Raw genomic sequence first — 24,707 nt, 5'->3', positions numbered from 1 at the left:
ATGAAATGAACATGGGCTCTGCCCTGGAAAGCTTCATGGAAAAGGCAGTTAATAAAAAAGAAAAAAGATAATTATGGATTATAATAATGATAAAGGACGTAAGCAGAGATGTGATGTGGAGTAAGTGTGTATTAGGAGCATATAGGAAGGCTGTTCTGAGAAGATGACTCTCAAGTTCTTGAAGATATCCAAGTACTTTTCTGTCCACATTCTAAACCAACTGAAAAATAAGACGGAAAAAAAGCAACAAAAGGGCTGAGCACAGTGCCTCACGCCTGTAATCCCAGCTACTCTAGAGGCTGAGGCAGGAGAATTTCTTGAACCTGGGAGGCAGAGGTTGAACCACCCCACTCCAGCCTGGGTGACAAAGCGAGACTCTGTCTCTAAATAAATAAATAAGTAAATAAATACTTTAGGTTTAGATTTTTTTTTTTTTTGAGACGGTCTCAGTCTGTCATTCAGGCTGGAGTGCAATGGTTCCATCACGGCTCACTGCAGCCTCAACCTCCCAGGTTCAAGCAATCGTCCCACCTCAGTCTCCCGAGTAGCTGGGACTACAGGTGCATACCACCACACCCAGGTAGTTTTTTATTTTTTGTAGAGACAGGACATTGCCATCTTGCCCAGGCTGATCTCAAAATCCTGGGCTCAAACGATCCTCCCTCCTCGGCCTCCCAAAATGCTGGGATTACAGGCATGTGCCACCACGCCCAGCCTAGGATTATAATTTTTTAATAGATTACCTCTACCTAGTTGACACAAATGGTTCAGTGGCTGTTGCCCCGAGAGCAAGCATTCATTCCAGTTTACCAGGGACTTTTCCAATTTTAGCAGCAAGAGTTCCATGTCCCAGGCACTCCTTCAGTCCTAGTTGTTCCAATCCTAAAAGGATGAGCAGAGGCCAGGGGTGTTTAGGGACAATTCCTCTCCATGAAGGCCATGACTAGAAAAGACTGTACCCCTATGGCCGGGCGTGGTGGCTCACCCCTGTAATCCCAGCACTTCGGGAGGCCGAGGTGGGTGGATCACGAGGTCAGGAGATCGAGACCTTCCTGGCTAACACGGTGAAACCCCGTCTTTACTAAAAAATACAAAAAATTAGCCAGGCGTGGTGGCGGGTGCCTGTAGTCCCAGCTACTCAGGAGGCTGAGGCAGGAGAATGGTGTGAACCCGGGAGGCGGAGCTTGCAGTGAGTGGAGATCGCACCAATGCACTCCAGCCTGGGCAACAAAGCGAGACTTGGTCTCAAGAAAGAAGAAAAAGAAAAGAAAAGAAAAGACTGTACCCCTAATAGTGACTTTTGAGCTGGAAGCCAAAGGAGCTAACCAGGCAAAAACTAGGAGGAAAAACATCTCAGAAAGAGGAGACACCAAATACCAAGACTCTGAAGGAAAGGGTGTGATGTGATTAGAGGAACTGAGTTGGGGGAGACAGGATGTACTGCTGGTGGAGGAGTAGCCAGGAGCCAAACCAGGAAGGACTTTGTGAACCTAACCATGAGAGAGAGTGCAAATTTCCTTTTAAGAAAAATAGGACAGGCCAGGAGCGGTGGCTCACACCTGTAATCCCAGCACTTCAGGAGGCCAAGGTGGGTGGATCACCTGAGGTCAGGAGTTCGAGATCAGCCTGACCGATATGGTGAAACCTCATCACTACTAAAAATACAAAAATTGGCCGGGTGTAGTGGCATGCGCTTGTAGTCCCAGCTACTCGGGAGGCTGAGACAGAATTGCTTGAACTCAGGAGGTGGAGGTTGCAGTGAGCCAAGATTGTGCCACTGCACTCCAGCCTGGGCAACAGAACGACACCCCATCTCAAAAAAAAAGAAAAGAAAAAAGAAAGATAGGACAATAGTGAAGGGCTGTAAGCAAGGAGTGAGAAGATCTGAATTACATTCCTTAAAAGCTTGCCGGGGCTGCGTATGGACAATTGTTTTGAGGGACTCAGAAGGGAAGCAGCAGGTCCAGATGAAAGATTTTTATAAGTGGTCCTGGCAAGAGATGATGGGGACTTGGGTTAAGATGGTAGAAACCAAGAGGACTTGCTGAGGGACTGGATTTTGGCCAGTAGAGAAGATGGAAATTCACAAATCTGGATTCTTAGGTTGAGCATCCAGGGGCCTAATGGAATATATGGAGATAAGGAGAGCTGGAAAAAATTTTGTTCTTACACTTTCTAGCTTAGCTGTGTCAAGTTTCAGATGCCTTTAAGATAGCCAAGTGGAGACGTCAAGTAGGAGGCGAGAGGTGGCACTGAACGTGCAGGCAGGTTACCTGGGTTTGAATCCAGACTCTGCCAACTATATGACCTTGGGCAAGTTAGTTAACCTCTCTATGCCTCAGTTTTTAGCTCTGTCAAAGGGAGTTAATAAAATAACTATTGGAGAAGTAGGATTTTGCAACAAATAATAATACACATAGCACTCAACAAATGTTAGCTTTTTTTTTTTTTTTTTTTTTTTTTTGCAACAGAGTCACTCCGTCCCCCAGGCTGGAGTGCAATGGTACGATCTCTGCTCACTGCAACCTCTGCCTCCCAGGTTCAAATGATTCTCCGGCCTCAGCCTCTCCAGGAGCTGAGACTGCAGACGTGTGCCACCACACCTGACTAACTTTTGTATTTTTTTAGTAGAGACAGGGTTTCACCATGTTAGCCAGGCTTGTCTCAAACTCCTGACCTCAGGCGATCCACCCACCTCAGCCTCCCAAAGTGCTGGGATTACGAACGTGAGCCACTGTCCCCAGCCAAATGTTAGCTTTTATTTTTTAGTTTATTATTTTTGAGACAGAGTTTGGCTCGTGTTGCCCAGGCTGGAGTGCAATGGCACGGTCTTGGCTCACTGCAACCTCTGCCTCCTGGGTTCAAGCGATTCTCCTGCCTCAGCCTCCCACGTAGCTGGGATTACAGGTGCCCGCCACCATGCCTGGCTAATTTTTTGTATTTTTTGTATTTTTTTTTTTTTTTGAGACGGAGTCTTGCTCTGTCCCCCAGGCTGGAGTGCAATGGCGCGATCTCAGCTCACTGCAAGCTCCGCCTCCCGGGTTCACGCATTCTCCTGCCTCAGCCTCCCGAGTAGCTGGGACTACAGGTGCCCGCCACCATGCCCGGCTAATTTTTTTGTATTTTTAGTAGAGACAGGGTTTCACCATGTTAGCCAGGAAGGTCTTGATCTCCTGATCTTGTGATCTGCCCGCCTTGGCCTCCCAAAGTGCTGGGATTACAGGCTTGAGCCACTGCGCCTGTCCAATTTTTTGTGTTTTTAGTAGAGATGGGGTTTCACCATGTTGACCAGGCTGGTCTCGAACTCCTGACCTCAGGTGATCCACCCACCTCGGTCTCCCAAAGTGCTGGGATTACAGGTGTGAGCTACCATGCCCGGCCTGCTAGCTTTTATTATATTTGAGTCTGGAACTCATGGGAGAGGTCAGAAATTGACATATAAATCTTGAGCTGGACACAGTGGCTTACACCTGTAATCCCAGCACTTTGGGAGGCCAAGGTTGGAGGGTTGCTTGAGCCTAGGAGTTTGAGACCAACCGCGGGCAACACAGGGATACTCCATCTCTATAAAACATTAAAAAAATTAGTCAGGCATGGTGGCACATGCCTGTAGTTGTAGCTACTCAAAAGGCTGAGGCAGGAAGATCACTTGAGCTCAGGAGGTTGAGGCTACAGTGAATCATGATCATACCACTGCACTCCAGCCTAGGCAACAGAGCAAGACTCTATCTCAAAAAATAGTCAGTCTGGGCGTGGTGGCTCATGCCTGTAATTCCAGCACTTTGGGAAGCTTAGGTGGGTGGATCTTTTAAGGTTGGGAGTTCGAGACCTACCTGGCCAACATGGTGAAACTCCGCCTCTTCTAAAATATATAAAAATTAGCCAGGCATGGTGGCAGGTACCTGTAATCCCAGCTACTCAGGAGGCTGAGGCAGGAGAGTTGCTTGAACCCAAGAGGCGGAGGTTGCAGTGAGCCAAGATTGCGCCATTGCACTCCAGCCTAGGCGACAGAGTGAGAGTCTGTCTCAAAAAATAAAATAGAATAAAATAAAATAAAAAGAATAAATGAAAAAATAAATACCGCGGGTGCGGTGGCTCACACCTATAATCCCAGCACTTTGGGAGGCTGAGGCAGGCGAATCACGAGGTCAGGAGCTCAAGACCAGCCTGGCCAACATGATGAAATCCCCATCTCTACTAAAAATACAAAAAATTAGTTGGGCGTGGTGATGGGCGCTTGTGATCCCAGCTACTCGGGAGGCTGAGGCAGGAGAATCGCTTGAAACTGGGAGGTGGAGGTTGCAGTGAGCCGAGATGGAACCACTGCACTCCAGCCCGGGGCGATAGAGTGAGACTCCCTCTCTGCCGGGCGTAGTGGCTCACGCCTGTAATCCCAGCACTTTCAGAGGCCAAGGCGGGCGGATCACAAGGTCAGGAAATCGAGACCATCCTGGCTAACACGGTGAAACCCCGTCTCTAATAAAAATATAAAAAGTTAGCCGGGCGTGTTGGCGGGCGCCTGTAGTCCCAGCTACTCGGGAGGCTGAGGCAGGAGAATGGGGTGAACTCCGGAGGCGGAGCTTGCAGTGAGCCGAGATCTCTCCACTGCACTCCAGCCTGGGCACAGAGCGAGACTCCGTCTCAAAAAAAAAAAAAAGAAAGAGTGAGACTCCGTCTCAAAAGAAAAAAAATAAAAATAAAATCAATAAGTCAGTCTTGGAGCAAGCATATCTAGGCGGTGTTTGTGGCTAATGTAGGTTAGCCCATATTCCCACCCCTTCTCCTTTGCTTTTCTCTGCTCTGAGGCTAAATGCTGCAGACTAGAATCCCCAGGCCCCCTTGCAGTTAAAAGTGGCATTGATACAGTTTTGGCTAATGAAATGTACACAGAAACCTGCTGGGTAATTTCTTTTCTTTTTTCCAACTATCCAGACTTATAGGAGATGGGGAGGTTTATGCTCCAGGGATACTGACCTTTGGTGCTTTCCCTCTTCCCCACCTTGAATGTGGATGTCCTGGCTGGGAACCCAGCTGCCAGCTCATGACCAGGAGGTAACAAGCAGGAATAAAAGGCCACCAGAGTCACAGAGACGAAGCTGCGGCGTTACCGAGGTGCGAATCACTGTGATTCCTAGGTGCGAATCATCACCAGCAATCACTTCTCTCAGGACTCCTTGTTAAGAAAAATAAACTCCTATTTACTGAGACCATGAGAGTTACGTTGAGAGGTATATTGTTATTGAAGCTGACAATATTCAATGCCAGGAGTTTGAAGATCATCCCTGGGTCATTAACATATAAGCAGGGAAGAAAATGTGGCCCGAAACAGTCTGGGACATGAGAAAGCAGTAGGAGAGGAAACCCCAAGGAAAGGGGGAAGCTGCCGAGCGGTGGGCAGAGCCAGGAGCATCGGGCTGAGGCGGCCGGGAGCGCAGCGGCTTCTAGGGGTGAGTGGGACCCACGCGGCGCCACCTGCGCCTCCCGCGCGCGGCCCCACCCCCCTGCCCCGCCCCGCCTGGTTTATAGGTCCCGGCCCGAGCCTCCGGCCGCCCGCCGGGGTTTGTCCCGCGATCCCCGACCATGCCCGCCGACCTCAGCGGTACCTGGACCCTGCTCAGCAGCGACAACTTCGAGGGCTACATGCTGGCCCTAGGTAAGGCGGAGGGGAGGCGGCGGCGGCGCGAGGCTCGCCGTGGGTCTCGGGATCAGGCGAAGGCGGCCGGGCCGGGCCTGTAGGTACGTCCTCCGTCCGTGCCTCCGCCCTGCTGCGCCCACCGTCGCCCAGTCGCCCCCGAGTTCGCTGGTCCTTGGCGCCTCCGTCCATCGGGCGCGGGACCCCAGTCCTTCAGTCCCCAAGTCCGTCCTTCCCCGCGCCCACCCGCCCCCCTGTCCCCACGGCCGTCTCTCCACGCCCTCTGTTCCCCCGGCCGTCGGTCCCCCACCCGCCCGTCCCTGAGTGCCCGCGTCCAGCCCCACGTCGGTCTCCACCCGCACGCGGCACACCTGCGGAGACTGCAGACTGGGGGTCCGGCCGGGGAGGGGGGTCTGGCCGGGGAGGGGGCGCCCGGGACCGAAGCCTCTGCCCGGCGACCCTCCCCGCAGCCGCCTTCCGTGCAGGCCCCGGGGCCCCGGGCGCGCTCCCGCAGCGAAGTCCCCGCAGCCTCGGCGCACCCGGAGCGGGTCGGGGATGCAGAATCCCGGAGCCAGCGGACGACCCTTCGGGTCCGGGCACCCGCGGGAGTGCAGAGCCTGGTTCGGGCCGGGGCGTGCCCCGACCGCCGCCTCCCACGAGGGCTGGGTGCCCGCGGCGTTCTTGCTCCCGGGGGCCCCGCACTGTGCTTCCTGCCCTCATCGCGGTGCCAACGGTGCGCGGACTCTCAGCTCACTGCAACCTCTGCCTCCTCGGTTCAAGCGATTCTCCTGCCACAGCCTTCCAAGTAGCTGGGATTACACGCGTGCGCCAGCCACCACGTCCGGCTAATTTTGTACTTTTAGTAGAGAAGGGGTTTCACTATATTGGTCAGGCTGGTGTCCAACTCCTGACCTCAGGTGATCCACCCGCCTTGGCCTCCCAAAGTGCTGGGATTACAGGTGTGAGCCACGCGCCCTGCCACGAGTGTAGTTTTTCTTGTAGCTTTAGGAATCTGGGAAGTTGCCGTGCCGGCCAATCCCTGAACCCTTGACCCGTGGGCAATTTTTGTTTTCTTTTTTTCTTTCTTTCTTTTTTTTTGAGACGGAGTCTCGCTCTGTTGCCCAGGCTGGAGTGCAGTGGTGCAATCTCGGCTCACTGCAAGCTCCGCCTCCTGGGTTCACACCATTTTCCTGCCTCAGCCTCTCCGAGTAGCTGGGACTATAGGCGCCCGCCACCACGCCCAGCTAATCTTTGTATTTTTTAGTAGAAACGGGGTTTCACCATGTTGGCCAGGCTGGTCTCGAACATCTGCCCTCGTGATCTGCCCACCTTGGCCTCTCAAAGTGCTGGGATTACAGGCGTGAGCCACCGCACCAGCCAATTTTTGTCTTCTTAACCTTAGGGCCCATCTTAGTTGATAAAGGGGCATTTATTTTGCTCTTTCATATCCCAAGAGATAAGAGTGTTCCTCTGGGTATGGGAAAGGCACCTCTCACTTGAGAGTCTTATGATCTTCTTCAGAGGAAGAGCAGAGAATTCTTTTATGGCCTGCTTCAGGGAAGAGGGGCAAAAGAAGGTCTGAGGGGGACCTTCCTGCTACTGTTATTTCCTCAAATGCCAAGTGATATGGTTTGGCTGTGTCCCCACCCAAATCTCATATGGGAGTTGTAGTTCCCATAATTCTCATGTGTTGTGGGAGGGACCTGAGGAGAGGTAATTGAATCATGGGGGCAGTTTTCCCCATACTGTTCTCGTGGTAGTGAATGTCTCATGAGAGTTGATGGTTTTACAAGGGGTTTCCCCTTTCATTTGGCTCTCATTCTCTCTTGCCTGCCACCATGTAAGACGTGCCTTTTGCCTTCTGCCATGATTTTGAGGCTTCCCCAGCCACGTGGAACTACGTCAGTTAAACCTCTTTTTCTTTATAAGTTACCCACTCTTGCCAGGCTCGGTGGCTCACGCCTGTAATCCCAGCACTTTGGGAGGCTGAGGCGGGTGGATCAACTGAGGTCAGGAGTTCAAGACCAGCCTGGCCAACATGGTGAAACCCCGTCTCAACTAAAAATACCAAAAAGAAATTAGCTGGGCATGGTGGCGGGCACCTGTAATCCCAGCTACTTTGGGAGGCTGAGGCAGGAGAATCACTTGAACCTAGGAGGTGGAGGTTGCAGTGAGCCGAGATGGTGCCATTGCACTCCAGCCTGGGCAACAAGAGTGAAACTCTGTCTAAAATAATAATAATAATAAGTTACCCACTCTTGGGTATGTCTTTATCAGCACCGTGAAAATGGACATAAGGTGCCACGTTCTGAGGTCACCTATCCAGAAACCCTTAAATCCAGAACGGTTTTCTGAAAACCAGCAACTGTGTTTCAACTTCAGATCTAATTTGTTAAAGTACTAAGTACTTACATCAATTTGTTAAAGTGCTAAGTACTTAGGTCACACTTATAGCACTAGAGTGGTTGTTTACATAATACTGTAATACTTTTTTTTTTTTTTTTTTTAGATGGAGTCTCGCTCTATTGCCTAGGCTGGAGTGCAGTGGCACGATCTCGGTGTGAGCCACTGTGCCCAGCCATAATACTATAATACATTTTATCTTAAGAATTAAGTTGGTCTGGGTGCAGTGGCTCACACCTGTAATCCCAGCACTTTGGGATGCTGAGGCGGGTGGATCATGAGGTCAGGAGTTCAAGACCAGCCTGGCCAACATGGTGAAGCCCCGCTTCTACTAAAAATACAAACAATTAGCTGGGCATGATGGCATGCACCTGTAATCCCAGCTACTTGTGAGGCTGAGGGAGGAGAATTGCTTGAACCCAGAAGGTGGAGGTTGCAGTGAGCCGAGATTGCGCCATTGCACTCTAGCCAGGGAGACAAAGCAAGACTCCATCTTGAAAAAAAAGAAAATTAAGCTAGCAGACTGGGTGCGGTGGCTCACGCCTATAATCCCAGCACTTTGGGAGGCCGAGGTGGGTGGATCACCTGAAGTCAGGAGTTTGAGACCAGCCTGGCCAACTTGGTGAAATACCCCATCTCTACTAAAAATACAAAAATTAGCTAGGCATGGTGGCTCATGCCTGTAATCCCAGCTAATTGGGAGGCTGAGGCACGAGAATCGCTTGAACCTGAGAGGTGGAGGTTGCAGTGAGCCCAGATCACGACACTGCACTCTAGCCTGGGCAACAGAGTGAGACTTGGTCTCAAAAAAAATAAGTCAATAAGACAAAAAAAAAATTCAGCTAGCAATCTTGAATTTTACTGATTTACTTGAATATATAATTTACTTTAAATTTATACGCTTGTTCAGGTACATGTAAGGAAAATACATTCCATAAAAAATCACAGATATAGTACTTAGATCTTTAAACTGTAGGGTCTAGGAAAATAATAAATGATCGCCTCTTTTTTTGTTGTTGTTGTTGAGATGGAGTCTTTCTCTGTTGCCCAGGCTAGAGTGCAGTGGTGCGATCTCGGCTCACTGCAACCTCTGCCTCCTGAGTTCAAGCAATTCTCCTGCTTCAGCCTCCTGAGTAGCTGGTATTACAGGTGCCCGCCACCTCTCCTGGCTAATTTTTGTATTTTTAACAGAGACGGAGTTTTACCATCTTGGCCAGGCTGGTCTTGAACTCCTGACCTCGTGATCCACCCGCCTTGGCCTCCCAAAGTGCTGGGATTACAGGCGTGAGCTACCGTGCCTGGCTGATTGCCTCTTTTTTATTAGTAGAAGTGAGGTAAATGCCTGTTGGCAGTGATGCTAAGGGTCAAATAAGTCACCAGCAAATACACAGCACACATCTCATGATGTGCTCCAGCTGGCATCTCATTTGAGGGCAGAAAATCACTCCCTTTTGTTTAAAAACTAGTGTTCAGGAACTGATCCTGCAGCTCCCACCCGGGCTCTGGCATCACTCTCTCCCAGCATTTGCCAAACCACAGTGAGAAGAAAGGCAGCTTGTCCTTGCACAAAGAAGAAAGTTTACTTGGTTTTTTTGAGATAGGGTCTTGCTCTGTCGCTCAGGCTGTAGTGCAGTGGTGCAATCATGGCTCACTGCAGCCTTCACTTCCTGGGCTCAGGCGATCCTCCCACCTCAGCCTTCCAAGTAGCTGGGACAACAGGTGCATACCACCACACTTGGCTAATTTTTCAATTTTTTTGTAGAGACGGTGTCTTGCTATGTTGCCCAGGCTGGTCTCAAACTCCTGGCCACATGCAATCCTCCTGCCTCTGCCTTGCTTGGGTTTTAATATTTGGAGCTAACCTGGGATTTGGGAGTTCCTGGTGTGCCCCCACAGCAGCCAAGGACACTGAAGGTGCGTGCTTCAGAAATGGAGAAGCCCCATGTTAATGCCCACAGATATTGACCAACTTGTGCAGGTCCTCGCCTTTAGTCCTGTTATGAACCCAAGAAGGTGGTGGTGTTACTAACTTGTCCCAGATTACTGTGTACACTGGGATATATTTATTTAATTTAATTAGTTTATTTATTTATTTATTTATTTTTGAGACGGAGTCTCCCTTTGTTGCCCAGTCTGGAGTGCAGTGGCACGGATCTTGGCTCACTGCAACTCCGTCTCCCGTGTTCAAGCAATTCTCCTGCCTCAGCCTCCCAAGTAGCTGGGATTACAGGTGCACGCCCCCACACCCACTTAATTTTATATTTTTAGTAGAGACAGGGTTTCACCACGTTGGCCAGGCTGGTCTCGAACTCCTGAGCTCAGGTGACCTGCCTGCCTCGGCCTCCTAAAGTGCTGGGATTACAGGCATGAGCCACCACACCTGGCCCTACACTGGGATTTAAAGGGATCCCTTCTTGCCTTCAACCCACATTGCCTTGAGATTAGAAGTGGCTTTGAGATTGAAGGTTAATATAAACATCTGAAGCTTAGATAAATGTACGTTTGTGTGGACTCCTTTGAGATCCTACCTTCAAGTGTATATGCTCACACATTTGTAATAGCACGTGCATCAGGCTGTTCCCTCCTACTCGAATGTCTTATTTTCTATTTAACATAATCTAGTAGATGAAAAAGCGTGGCTTGACCTGGGTAACAGCCTCATGAGGAATATGGCCTTTTGGCCTGTTGGACTGTTGAGATCCTAGTAAGTGTGGACCTGGCAGAAAGTGACCAGAACTTATGCTAATTTATTCATTTTATTTTATTTTTATTTTTTGAGATACGCTCTCACTCTGTTGCCCAGGCTGGAGTGTAGTGGCACCATCTTGGCTCATTGCAACCTCCTCCTTCTAGGCTCAAGCGATCCTCCCACCTCAGCCTCCCCAGCAGCCAGGACTGCAGGTGCACACCACCATGCCCAGCTAATTTTTATTTTATTTTTTGATAGAGATGCGGTTTCACCATGTTGGCCAGGCTGGTCTTGAACTCCTGGCCTCAAGTGATCTGCCTGCCTCAGCTTCCCAAAGTGCTGGAATTACAGGCCTGAGCCACTGGACCTGGCCCAGAACTTATGCTAATTCAAAGTAAATTTTGGTATTTAAAGAGGCCAGCCTTGTAACTGCAAATCTGTGAAGTGACAATGTTGCAACATGGTAGTGAGGTAGGAGGCAGGGCTCAACTCCAGAAGCCAGAAGCGGGGCTTGGGACAGCAGACCAAACTGAGGACTAACTAAAACAGGGATGGGATGGAAGCAGCTTTTCATAAAACACATACAACAGTGTGCCATATCAGTTTACCATTGCCATGGCAACTCCTGGAGTTAGCACCCCTTTCCATGGCAATGATCAGAGGACCCAAAAGTTACTACCCCTTCCCTAGAAATGTCTGCATAAACCACCCGTTAGCCGGGCATGGTGGCTCACGCCTGTAATCCCAGCACTTTGGGAGGCTGAAGTGGGTGGATCACCTGAGGTCAGGAGTTCGGGACCAGCCTGGCCAACATGGTGAAACCCGTCTCTACCAAAAATACAAAAATTAGCTGGGCGTGGTGGTGGGCACCTGTAGTCTCAGCTACTCAGGAGGCTGAGGCAGGAGAATCATTTGAATCCGGGAGGCAGAGGTTGCTGTGAGCCAGGATCGTGCTGCCATTGCACTCCAGCCTGGGTGACAAGAGCAAAACTCTGTCTGAATAAACAAACAAACAAACAAAAACAAAAAAACCACCCCTTACTCTGCATATAACTAGAAGTGGGTATAAATATGACTACAAAACTGCCCTGAGCTGCTACTTTCTGCCTATGGGGCAGCTCTTTTCTGCAGGAGCAGTCACAGAGCTGTGACACTGCTTCTTCAATAAAGCTGTTTTCTTCTCCCTCTGGCTTGCCCTTGAATTCTTTCCTGGGCAAAGCCAAGAACCTTTACAGGCTAATCCCCACTCTGGGGTTCACCTGCCCTACATGAGTAGTGCAAATTGTAAATTTGCTAACAACAAATTGCCTCGCAGATTTTATTTTATTTATTTATTTTTTGAGATGGATTCTTGCTCTGTCACCTAGGCTGAAGTGCAGTAGCGAGATTTCAGCTTGCTGCAACCTCCACCTCCCGAGTTCAAGAGATTCTCCTGCCTAAGCCTCCCGAGTAGCTGGGATTACAGGCACCCCCCACCAGGCCTGACTAATTCTTGTATTTTTAGTAGAGATGGGGTTTTGCCATGTTGGCCAGGCTGATCTCGAACTCCTGACCTCAGGTGATCTGCCCTCCTCAGCCTCCCAAAGTGTTAGGATTACAGGTGTGAACTACCACGCCTGGCCTGCCTCACAATTTTTTTTTTTTTTTTTTTTTTTAGATGGAGTTTTGCTCTTGTTGCCCAGGCTGGAGTGCAATGGCGGGATCTCGGCTCACGGCAACTTCCGTCTCCCCGGTTCAAACAATTCTCCTGCTTCAGCCTCCTGAGTAGCTGGGATTGCAGGCATGCCCCACCACGCCCAGCTAATTTTGTATTTTTAGTAGAGATGGGGTTTCTCCATATTGGTCAGGCTGGTCTCCAACTCCTGACCTCAGGTGATCACCCGCCTTGGCCTCCCAAAGTGCTGGGATTAAGGCATGAGCCACTGCGCCCAGCCAGATTGATGGATTGATTGATTTTGAGATGGAGTTTCCCTCTTGTTGCCCAGGCTGGAGTGCAATAGTGCAATCTCAACTCACCTCAACCTCTGCCTCCCAGGTTCAAGTGACTCTCCTGCCTCAGCCTCTGGAGTAGCTGGGATTACAGGCATGCGCCACCGTGCCCGGCTAATTTTGTATTTTTAGTAGAGACAGGGTTTCTCCATGTTGGTCAGGCTGGTCACGTTGGTCTGCCCGCCTCGGCCTCCCGAAGTGCTGGGATTACAGGCATGAGCCACCGTGCCCGGCGCCTCACAGATTTTGAAAGCATAACTCTAAACTCATTGTTAGTCTAAAGTTATTGGGTTTTGTTTTGCTTACATAATAGGGTTTAAGGAAAGTCAGCAGTAAGTTTGGCTTGGTCATATTAATAATAGGAAATGAGCCTGAGTAACAAGGTGAAACTTCATGTCTACCAAAGAAAAATTCAAAAATTAGCCAGGTGTGGTGGCACATGCCTGTAGCCCCAGCTACTTGGGAGGCTGAGGTGGGAAGATCTCTTGAGCCTGGGAAGCAAAGGCTGCAGTGAGCCAAGATCGCACCACTGCAGTCCAGCCTGGGCAACAGAATGTGACCCTGTCTCAAAAAAATAATAATAATAGGAAGTGATTTTAAGGTTTTGGTCTCAATACTTAAATATTTAAATATTGTTGAAAACCAGTAAAGCCTGGATCATATTGCATCTCAAACTAAAAACTGGAGTTCTAGATTTAAACACACACACACAAGCTTTTTTATTTGCAGCTGAGACTACAGGCATGTACCACTATGCCCAGCTGTTTTTTTGAGATATTTGTTTGTTTGTTCATTTGTTTGTTTTTGAGATGGAGTTTCACTCCGTCGCCTAGGCTAGAGTGCAGTGGCTCGACCTCAGCTCACTGCAACCTCCGCCTCCTGGGTTCAACTCATTCTCCTGCCTCAGCCCGACCCAGGTGTGAGCCACCATGCCCAGCCTCGGCTGTTTTTATTTTTTTATAGAAATGGGGTCTTGCTATGTTGTCCAGGCTGGTCTTGAACTCCTGGGCTCAAGTGATCCTCCCACCTTGGCCTCCAGAAGTGTTGGGATTACAGGTATGAGCCACTGTGACTGGCTACAAACATTTTTTCTTAGGATGAGGACATTTATACTATTGTTTTATTTTTGGTTGTTGTTGTTTGGGGTTTTTTTTTTTTGAGACGGAGTCTTACTCTGTTGCCCAGGCTGGAGTGCAGTCGCGCAATCTCGGCTCACTGCAGCCTCCACCTCCTGGGTTCAAGCAATTCTCCTGCCACAGTCTCCCGAGTAGCTGGGATTACAGGGGTGCACCACCATGCCCAGCTAATTTTTGTTTTTCAGTAGAGATGGGGTTTTGCCATGTTGCCCAGGCTGGTTTTGAACTCCTGACCTCAGGTGATCCACCTGCCTCTGCCTCCCAAAGTGCTGGGATTACAGGCATGAGCCACCACGGCTGGCAGAATCACGTCTCATCTCTAACTCCTCTACTTCCTCCTCCCTCTCCCCGATTCTGCGGCAGATACACTAGGCTCCTCAGAGTTCCCAAAACACACTGGCACACCCTTCCTCAGAGTCCCAGGGCTCCCTGGATTTCTGCCTTAAACTATTTTCCCAGAAATCTGTGTGGCTTGATTCTTTACTTCTTTCAGCTCCCCGCTGAGACGTCACCTGGCCATTATTTAAAATAGTGGTGTTTATTTCTAGCTACATAATATGCTCAAAGGCAGTAAGTGGAACTGGGATTCCAAACCCTGATTTTCATCTTCTTAGCATTCCATGTTTCCCTGTGGAACTCTTTTTTAAAGCTTATTCAAGAATTCTAGCCGAGCAGGGTGGCTCATGTCTGTAATCCCAGCACTTTGGGAGGCTGAGGTGAGAGGATTGCTTGAGCCCAAGAGTTCGAGACCAACCTGGGCAACATAGTGAGACTTGATCTCTACAAAAAAATATTTAAAACATTTCCAGGCATGGTGGCATGTGCCTGTAGTCCCAGCTATTTGAGAGGCTGAGATAGGAGAATCACTTGAGCCTGAAAGGTTGAGGCTGCAGTGAGCCATGATTGCACCACTGCACTTCAGCCTGGGTGACAGAATGAGATCCTGTCTCAAAAAAAGAAAAAAATTATAAATACATAGTAGTATATAGCTGGGTGTGGTGATGCAAGCCTGTAATTCCAGTTACTCAGGAGGCTGAGGCAAGAGAATTGCTTGAACCCGGGAGTGGAGGTTGCAGTGAGCTGAAATCGAGCCACTGCTCTCCCCAACCTGGGCGACAGAGTGAGACTGTGTCTCGGAAAAAAAAAAAAAGAAAAAAAAAGTATATACATATGTGTGTGTGTATATATATATATATATATAGAGAGAGAGAGAGAGAGAGGTATATACATGAATCCAGTGGTTTTTGAGTGTTGTTTTCATTCTTGTTGAGAAACTGTTCAAATGCTCTCTTAATTCAAAGTGTAAATACATAAGGCAGAAAAAGGCAGAGTTATGACTGAGGCTGGGTTGGGGGGCCTAAGCCCTGTCCCTTTGGTTTTCTTTTTCTTTCTTTCTTTCTTTTTGAGATGGAGTCTCACTCTGTTGCTCAGGCTGGAGTGCAGTGGTGTGATCTCGGCTCACTGCAACCTCCGCCTCCTGGGTTCAAGCAATTCTCCTGCTTCAGCCTCCAAAGTAGCTGGGATTACAGGTATGTGCCACCATGCCCGGCTAATTTTGTATTTTTAGTAGAGATGGGGTTTCTACATGTTGATCAGGCTGGTCTCAAACTCCTGACCTCAGGTGATCCGCCCTCCTCAGCCTCCCAAAAGTGCTGGGATTACAGGTGTGAGCCACCGCACCTGGCCTACAGTTTCTATTTTTTTATAGAGACAGGGTCTTGCTATGTTGCCCAGGCTGGTCTCAAACTCCTAAACTCAAACAATCCTCCTGTCTTCTGTGTCCCAAAGTGCTGGAATTACTGCACCTGGCATTTGCAAACTTTTTAATCAGGCTGTGGTTGGCAGTTTGCCAAGACGATTCCTTGTAGATCTGATTTTGGCAGCAAACAACATAGAAGTCGTACAGGAAATGCTAACAATTACATGTGGTGATTTTGAGAACAGCTACCAAATTCTTCACTTTTGCATCTCAAGCGAATGTTCAAATATTTTTAAAAATTATTTTTAAGGTATTGACTTTGCCACTCGTAAAATAGCCAAGTTGCTGAAGCCACAGAAAGTGATTGAGCAGAATGGGGATTCTTTTACCATCCACACGAACAGCAGCCTAAGGAACTACTTTGTGAAATTTAAAGTTGGAGAAGAATTTGATGAAGATAACAGAGGCCTGGACAACAGAAAATGCAAGGTAAAATGTAAAGAAATGCCAGGTGCGGTGGATTACGCCTGTAATCCTAACACTTTGGGAGGCCAACGCAGGCGGATGACCTGAGGTCGGTAGTTTGAGACCAGCCTGGGCAACATGGCAAAACCCTGTCTCTACAAAAAAAAATTCAAAAAGTAGGCGGGCGTGCTGGCAGGAGCCTGTAATCCCAGCTACTTAGGAGGCTGAGGCAGGAGAATCACTTGAACCCGGGAGGTGGAGGTTGGTTGCAGTAAGCCAAGATCATGCCACTGCACTCCAGCCTGGGTGACAGAGTGGGACTCCATCTCAAAAAAAAAAAAAAAAAAAAAAGCAGTAAGTAGGCTGTTAATTTTGCAAGGGTAACTTGGCATTCTACTTCGTAACACTTGAGGATCCTGCCAGGACAAGCTAACATTTTCTCCTCTCTTCATGCAGAGTTTGGTTATCTGGGACAATGACAGGCTCACCTGTGTCCAGAAGGGAGAAAAGAAGAACAGAGGCTGGACCCATTGGATCGAAGGAGACAAACTCCACCTGGTATCCACCACATTTTGTTCTTAATGAGATGATACAGAATTAAAGGAAACGTCAGGCCAAGCATGGTGGCTCACACCTGTAATCCCAGCATTTTAGGAGGCCGAGGTGGGTGTATCACTTGAGGTCAGGAGACCAGCCTGGCCAACATGGTGAAACCCCATCTCTACTATTTTTTTTTTTTTTGAGACGGAGTGTTGCTGTGTCGCCAGGCTGGAGTGCAGTGGCGCGATCTTGGCTCACTGCAACCTCCACCTCCTGGGTCCAAGCGATTCTCCTGCCTCAGCCTCCCCGAGTAGCTGGGACTACAGGCACGCACCACCACACCCAGCTAATTTTTGTATTTTTAGTGGAGACGGGGTTTCACCATGTTGGCCAGGATGGTCTTGATCTCTTGACCTCATGATCCACCCGCCTCGGCCTCCCAAAGTGCTGGGATTACAGGCATGAGCCACCACCACACCTGGCCCATCTCTACTGAAAATACAAAAATTAGCTGGGCATAGTGGCGCATGCCTATACTCTCATCTTATATTAAATGAAACAGCCGAATATTCCGGCAGAGGTAGGAAGATAACATGCAAATACTCACGGAACAATTCTTACCTATTATATGTAATAGCTACTTTATGTATACATAGATATGCATAGATAGATACAGTAGCTCACATCTTTGGAGTGATTATTTTGGGCCCAATTACTGTGCTCCATCCTTTGAGTGCATTATCTCATTTAATCTTCATCACAATCCTGTGAAAAGGACGCCATTTTTCCCATTCGCAAATAAATTGGGATTTTGAAATTCCCCAAGGCTGCTGTCAGAAGCATCAGAATCCAGTTTAAAAGGATTTATTCAGACTGGGTGAGGTGGCTCATGCCTGTAATCCCAGCACTTTGGGAGGCTGAGGTGGGCAGATCACGAGGTCAGGAGATCAAGATCATCCTGGCCAACATGGTGAAAGCCCGTCTCTACTAAAAATACAAAAATTAGCTGGGCATGGTGGCACATGTCTGTAATCCCAGCTACTTGGGAGGCTGAGGCAGGAGAATTGCTAGAACCAGTTAGTCGGAGGTTGCAGTGAGCCAAGATCGCACCACTGCACTACGGCCTGGCGACAGAGGCCGTTTCAAAAAAAAATAAAATAAAATAAGGGTTTATTCAGGCATGAAGATGAGGATGGCCACCCAGGAAACACAGACTCCAAAGAAATGGGGTCAGTACACCCAAGCTGAAAAGTTAATGTCTTATTTATTTTTTTTTGAGATGGAATCTCTCCCTCTGTCACCCAGTGTCACCCAGGCTGGAGTGCAGTGGTGTGATCTCAGCTCACTGCAACCTCTGCCTCCTGGGTTCAAGCGATTCTCCTGCCTCAGCCTCCCGAGTAGCTGGGACTACAGGCATGCACCACCACACCCAGCTAATTTTTGTATTTTTAGCAGAAATGGGATTTTACCATATTGGCCAGGCTGGTCTCGAACTCCTGACCTCAAGTGATCAGCCCACCTGGGCCTCCCAAATGTTGGGATTACAGGCGTGGCCGCTTGTAATAAAAATTTAATTTCTTGGAATGTAATTCTTGGAGTTTTTCTTGTTCTTTCTTTTTCTTTTTCTTCTACTTTTAAGCTGTTGGACTTGAGGTGTTTTTCTTTAATGGCTTTATTGAGGTATACTTTGTGTACCAAAAAATGCACCTGTTTTAAGTGTACAGTTTGATAATTTCTAGTAAATGTATACAGGTGTACAACCATTCCCATTATCCAGTTTCAGACAAGTCAATCACTCCAAAACATTCCCTAGAGGCCATGTGCTGACAACTATTATTTTACAGCCTGTTTTGTTTTGTTTTGTTTTGTTTTTGAGACAGAGTCTTGCTCTGTTGCCCAGGCTGGAGTGCAGTGGCATGATCTCAGCTCGCTGCAAACTCTGCCTTCTGGGTTCAAGCAATTCTCCTGTCTCAGCCTCCCAAGTAGCGGGGACTACAGGTGCATGCCATGACACCTGGCTAATTTTTGTATTTTGAGTAGAGACAGGGTTTCACCATATTGGCCAGGCTGGTCTCAAACCCCTGACCTCAGGTGATCTACCCGCCTCCGCCTCCCAAAGTTCTGGGATTACAGGCATGAGCCACACCATGCCTGGCCTGTTTTTGTTTGTGTTTTTGAGACAGAGTCTCCCTCTGTCATCCAGGCTTGAGTGCAGTGGCGCAATCTCGGCCCTCTGCAACCTCCACCTCCTGGGTTCAAGGGATTCTCCTGCCTCAGCCTCCCAAGTAGCTGGGATTACAGGCACCCACCACCATGCCCAGTTAATTTTTTTTTTTTTTTTTGAGACGGAGTTTTGCTCTTGTTGCCCAGGCTAGAGTAAAATGGTGCGATCTCGGCTCACCACAACCTCCGCCTCCCGGGTTCAACAATTTTCCTGCCTCAGCCTTCCCAAGTAGCTGGAATTACAGGCATGCACCACCAGGCCTGGCTAATTTTGTATTTTTAGTAGAGACGGGGTTTCTCCATGTTGGTCAGGCTGGGCTCGAACTCCCGACCTCAGGTGATCCACCCACCTTGGCCTCCCAAAGTGCTGAGATTACAGGTGTAAGCCACCACGCCCGGCCATGCCCAGCTAATTTTTGCATTTTTAGTAGAGACATGGTTTTGCCATGTTGGCCAGGCTGGTCTCCAATTCCTGACCTCAGGTGATCCACCTGCCTTGGCCTCCCAAAGTGCTGGGATTACAAGCGTGAGCCACCCGACAGACAGAAAACAAAGAAATTTCGCAGGATTACAACATTTTCTATACAAAGCTGTTTTATGAGTTACAGGAATTTGATTAGTTACCACTCAGTTTTTTCCTTTTTCTTTCCAGTTTAAAGAATATATTTAACATTCTTTATTTTATTTTTCTTCCCCCTCATTCTTGCTGTCATCTTAAGAGTATATTTAACATTCCATTTTAGACAACGTGATGTCATCCGTCTTTGTATTAGAGAAGTAAGAGGTTCACCTGCTTTGGGAAGAAAAGAGAAGAAACAGGGAAGTGAGTCTGTAATTAAGATCAACAGTAGAGGGAAGTCTTCTCTGGTGCCCTTTAGTTTTTTACAAAACAGTGTAGGTAAAGAAACAGGCTAATCTATAACCAGAGAAATTAAGGTTATAGCTGTCTAGGTTACAGCTGCCTTTCACATGACTCAGGTCCCACAATCACATTCCTTTAAGACTCAAAATAATTTAAAGTTTCATCAGCTTTGATTGTGCATTACGTATTTTCACACTGTAGAGTGAAGATTCAAATACAGGTCTGACAAGAATGTGTGCTCTCAGCTCTGTGCTTTTTTGCCTCACTGTATGTGTGAAATCTAGGTGAGACCCATGAGAACAAAACTAGAGCACTGTCCTTAAAGTTGGGTCTGAGTAGTCTTTGAATACCAAGGCCTTGAAGATATTTTGATTCTAGATGGACAAATCTCACAGTCTTCTGACGATAAAAAAGTAAGAGGTCAGGCATGGGATTACGGGCTCACGCCTGTAATCCCAGCACTTTGGGAAGCTGAGGCAGGCGGATCACCTGAGGTCAGGAGTTCGAGACCAGCCTGGCCAACATGATGAAACCCCATCTCTACTATAAATACAAAAATTAGCTGGGCGGAGCCGGGCACAGTGGCTCATGCCTGTAATCCCAGCACTTTGGGAGGCCAAGGTGGGTGGATCACTTGAGGTCGGGAGTTTGAGACCAGCCTGACCAACATGGAGAAACTCCCGTCTCTACTAAAAAATATTAAAAAAAAAAAATCAGCTGGGAGTGGTGGCGCATGCCTCTAATGCCAGCTACTCAGGAGGCTGAGGCAGGAGAATCACTTGAACCTGGGAGGAGGAGGTTGCGGTGAGCCGAGATTGCACCATTGCACTCCAGCCTGGGCAACAAGAGTGAAACTCCATCTCAAAAAAAAAAAAAAAATTAGCCGGGCTGTGGCAGACACCTGTAATCCCAGCTACTCAGGAGGCTGAGGCATGAGAATCGCTTGAACCCGGGAGGCAGAGGTTGCAGTGAGCCAAGATCACGCCACTGCACTCCAGCCTGGGGGATAGAGCAAGACTCTGTCTCCAAAAAAAAAACAAAGTAAGAAACTTGCCTTCGCAAATATGTAATATGGAATTTCAAAGAATATATACATATGTTCGAGGATTTAGATTAGTTGGTTTGTAAGAGGTAATGTTCAAATTATGCATAATAGCTGGGTGTGGTGGTACTTGCCTGTAGTCCCAGTTACTGGATAGGCCAAAGCGGGAAGATTGCTTGAGCCCAGGAGTTTGAGTCAAGCCTGGGGAACATAGGACTAGCCTGTCTTTAAAAAAAAAGAAAAGAAAAGGAAGGCCGGGCATGGTGGCTCACACCTGTAATCCCAGCACTTTTGAGAGGCCGAGGCAGGTGGATCACCTGAGGTCAGGAGTTCGAGACCAGCCTGGCCAGCATGGCGAAACCCCGTCTCTATTAAAAATACAAAAATTAGCCTGGTGTGGTGGCAGGCACTTGTAATCCCAGCTACTCGGGAGGCTGAGGCAGGAGAATCGCTTGAACCTGGGAGGAGGAGGTTGCAGTGAGCCAAGAGCCAAGATCGCGCCACAGCACTCCAGCCTGGATGACAAGAGTGCAACTGTCTCAAAAAAAAAAAAAAAAAAAGAGAAATACCAAATGTGTACATCCTTCTCTAGCATATCCTGGAAATCTGCCCATGCAGGGCACAGAAGTACTTTTGTTCTAAGGATACTCATGGAATGCTTCTTACTTACCATGATTTTTTTTTTTTTTTTTTTGAGACAGAGTCTCACTCTGCCGCCCATCCTGGAGTGCAGTAGCTTGATCTCAGCTCACTGTAACCTCCTCCTCCTGGGTTCAAGTGATTCTCCTGCCTCAGCCTCCCAAGTAGCTGGGATTACAGGCACCCGCTACCATGCCCAGCTAATTTTTATATTTTTAGTAGAGACAGGGTTTCACCATGCTGGTCAGGCTGGTCTCAAATTCCTGACCTCAGGTGATCCACCCCCCTCAGCCTCCCAAAGTGCTGGGATTACAGGCATGAGCCACCGCGCCCAGCCACCATGATATATTAAAAAATATTTGGTTGCTGGGTGTGGTGGTTCACTTCCGTAATCCCAGCACTTTGGGAGGACATGGCAAGAGGATCACTGGAGTCCAGAAGTTTAATACCAGCCTGGGCAGCATAGTGTGACTCTGTCTCTACAAAAAATTGGCCGGGGGCAGTGGCTCATACCTGTAATCCCAGAATTTTGGAAGGTCGGGGCAGGTGGATCATCTGACGTGAGGAGTTGGAAACTAGCCTGGCTAACATGGTGAAACGCTGTCTCTACTAAAAAATACAAAAATTAGCCAGGTGTGGTGGCGGGCACCTGTAGTCCCAGCTACTCAGGAGGCTGAGGCAGGATAATCACTTGAACCCGGGAGGTGGAGGTTGCAGTGAGCCGAGATTGCGCCATTGCACTCCAGCCTGGGCAACAAGAGCAAGACTCCATCACAAAAAATTTAAAAAAATTAGCTGGGCATGGTGACGGGTGCCTGTAGTCCCAGCTACTTGGGTGGCTGAGGTGGGAGGATTACTTAGGCCCAGGAAGTTGAGGCTAAGGTGAGCCATGACTGCACCACTGCATTCCAGCCTGGGCGAAGGCGTAAGACCCTGTCTCCAAATAAAAAAGGAGTAAGGCCTTGTCTCCAAATAAAAAAAAAAGATCTTTTGTGTGTTAACGACATGACTGTCTACTGAGGGTCCTTAGATAGCTTCAGGATGGGGGATGGTCACCAGAAAATCGAAGGCATGATTAGAGGGTTGGAACTTTCAGCCTCATCCCTGAGGGAAGAGGGGCTGGAGATTGAACTAATCACAAATAGCCATTGACTTAATCAGTCATGCCTATGTGCTGAAACATCCACTAAAAACTAAACCACGGGGTTTAGAGAGCTTCCATGTTGAACGGTGAACATTCATGTGTGTGGTGAATACATTGAGGTGCTGGGAGGGCTGTGTGCTCCCCCTTCCTACTTTGCCCTATGCGTCTCTTCCATCAGGCTGTTTCTTTTCTTTTCTTTTCTTTTCTTTCTTTTTTCTTTTTTTTTTTTTTGAGATGGAGTCTTGCTCTGTTGCCCAGGCTGGAGTGCAGTGGCGCAATCTTGGCTCGCTGCAACCTCCGCCTCTTGGGTTCAAGCAATTCTCCTGCCTCAAGTGTCCTGAGTAGCTGGGATTACAGGCATGCACCACCACACCCGGCTAATTTTTGTATTTTTAATACAGACAGGGTTTTGCCATGTTGGCCAGGCTGATCTAGAACTCCTGACCTCAGGCAATCTGCCCGCCTCGGCCACTCAAAGTGCTGGGATTACAGGCATGTGCGCCCGGCCCCATCAGGCTGTTTCTGAGTTGTTTATTTTATAATAAACTGGTAATAGTAAGTAAAGGGACTTTCTGAGTTTTGTGAGCCCTTCTAGCAAATTATCAAGCCCGAGGAGGGGTTGTGGGGAAACCTGATTTGTAGCTGGTCAAATCAGGTTTGAAATATGGGAAGTCCCAAACTTGCGACAGGTGTCTGAAGCTGGGGGGAGTCTCGTGAGACTGCATCCTTAACCTATGCAGTCTGTGCTAACTCTGGGTAGTTAGTGGCCAAATTAAATTGGTTTACTGGACACTTGGTTGGTGTCAGAGAGTTGGAGAAGTGGGACTGGAAAAGACATCACACAACTGGTGTCAGGCGTTTAAAAACCCACACCTTTGGTGTCAGAAGTGTTGAGAGTAGGCCAGGTGTGGTGGCTTATAACTATAATCCTAGCACTTTCGGAGGGCAAGGCAGGAAAATCATTTGAGGCTGGGAGTTCAAGACCAGCCTAGGGGTCAGGCGCAGTAGCTCATGCCTGTAATCCCAGCACTTTGGGAGGCTGAGGCGGGCAGATCATGAGGTCAGGAGTTCAAGAACAGCCTGGCCAACATGGTGAAACCCCATCGCTACTAAAAATACAAAAATTAGCAGAGCATGGTGGCACACACCTGTAATCCTAGCTACTCAGGAGGCCGAGGCAGAAGAATTGCTTGAAGGCAATTCCGCTTAAAGGCGGAGGTTGCAGTGAGCCAAGATTGCGCCACTGCACTCCAGCCTGGGCTACAGAGTGAGACTCCGTCTCAAAAAAAAAAAAGACCAGCCTAGGCAGTGGCAACCCTGTCCCTACAAAAAACACAAAAATTAGCCGGGCATGATGGCACGTGCCTGTAGTGTCCCAGCTACTTTGGGGGCTGAGGTGGGAGGATCGCTTGAGCCTGGGAGGCAGAGGTTACAGTGAGCCGAGATCTCACCACTGTACTTAGCCAGGACGACAGAGTGAGACCCCATCTCAAAAAAGAAAAAAACATGTTCCAGAAAAGGGTTAAAATACAATAAAAAATAAGTGTTGAGAGTAAAAACAGACCACATGCAAACTGATCCTTCTTTTTCCCTTCCTCCTTACGCCCTAGGAAATGTTCTGTGAAGGTCAAGTGTGCAAACAGACATTCCAGAGAGCCTGATCCACATCCAGCAGCAGAGCCCACTTGTGGCTGCAGCTTTATGCCAAATTATATTGCAGACCGAACAGATGTTTATCTATCCCATTTGGTGATGAGGACTCGTGGCTGGAGAGAGCCACACAGCGTGTAACCTGAAGTCATCTAGATTATGGGGAAACTGCTCAGCTTCAATAAACCTGTCCAAATGACTCTGAAGTTTTTCCTTTTCGATTTAGGAAATCCCAGCATTTAAAAAAATATTTGAAAGTCTTCTAGGCGCATGAGAGACACACCAGTGAACAAGCTGTCAGTCCTGCCTTCAAGGCTAGTGAGGAAGCTGGCCAAAACAAGCAACCTGAACAGCCGCCAGAGCTCTGGGGGTGGGGGCCAGACAACTTTGAGGGATGGGCAGATGGTGATATTGACAGGGGTCTGGGATGGTGATTTTGTTTCTTTTCTTTTCTTTTTCTTTTTTTTTTTTTTGAGACAGAGTCCTGCTCTGTCACCCAGGCTAGAGTGCAGTGGCTCCATCTCGGCTCACTGAAACCTCTGGCTCCTGGCTTCAAGCAATTCTCCTGCCTCATCTTCCCAAGTAGCTGGGATT

General features: G+C 48.4%; 1 protein-coding gene across 1 annotated transcript; it reads left to right on the top strand.

Annotated features, from left to right (window-relative positions):
- The first annotated feature begins 5,535 nt into the window (after nt 1-5,535).
- On the top strand, nt 5,536-24,313 carry RBP7 (retinol binding protein 7). The gene is made up of 4 exons (XM_019010830.3): nt 5,536-5,653; nt 15,859-16,037; nt 16,470-16,571; nt 24,074-24,313. The coding sequence occupies exons 1-4, from the start codon at nt 5,581-5,583 to the stop codon at nt 24,122-24,124; spliced, it is 405 nt and encodes a 134-aa protein (XP_018866375.1). The 5' UTR covers nt 5,536-5,580; the 3' UTR covers nt 24,125-24,313.
- The last annotated feature ends 394 nt before the right edge of the window (nt 24,314-24,707 follow it).

The sequence above is a fragment of the Gorilla gorilla genome, chromosome 1 (genome assembly GCF_029281585.2).
Source record: "Gorilla gorilla gorilla isolate KB3781 chromosome 1, NHGRI_mGorGor1-v2.1_pri, whole genome shotgun sequence".
NCBI classification, from domain to species: Eukaryota; Metazoa; Chordata; class Mammalia; order Primates; family Hominidae; genus Gorilla; species Gorilla gorilla.
Note: the sequence above shows the minus strand (reverse complement) of the source record. Positions and strands in the feature narration are given on the sequence as shown.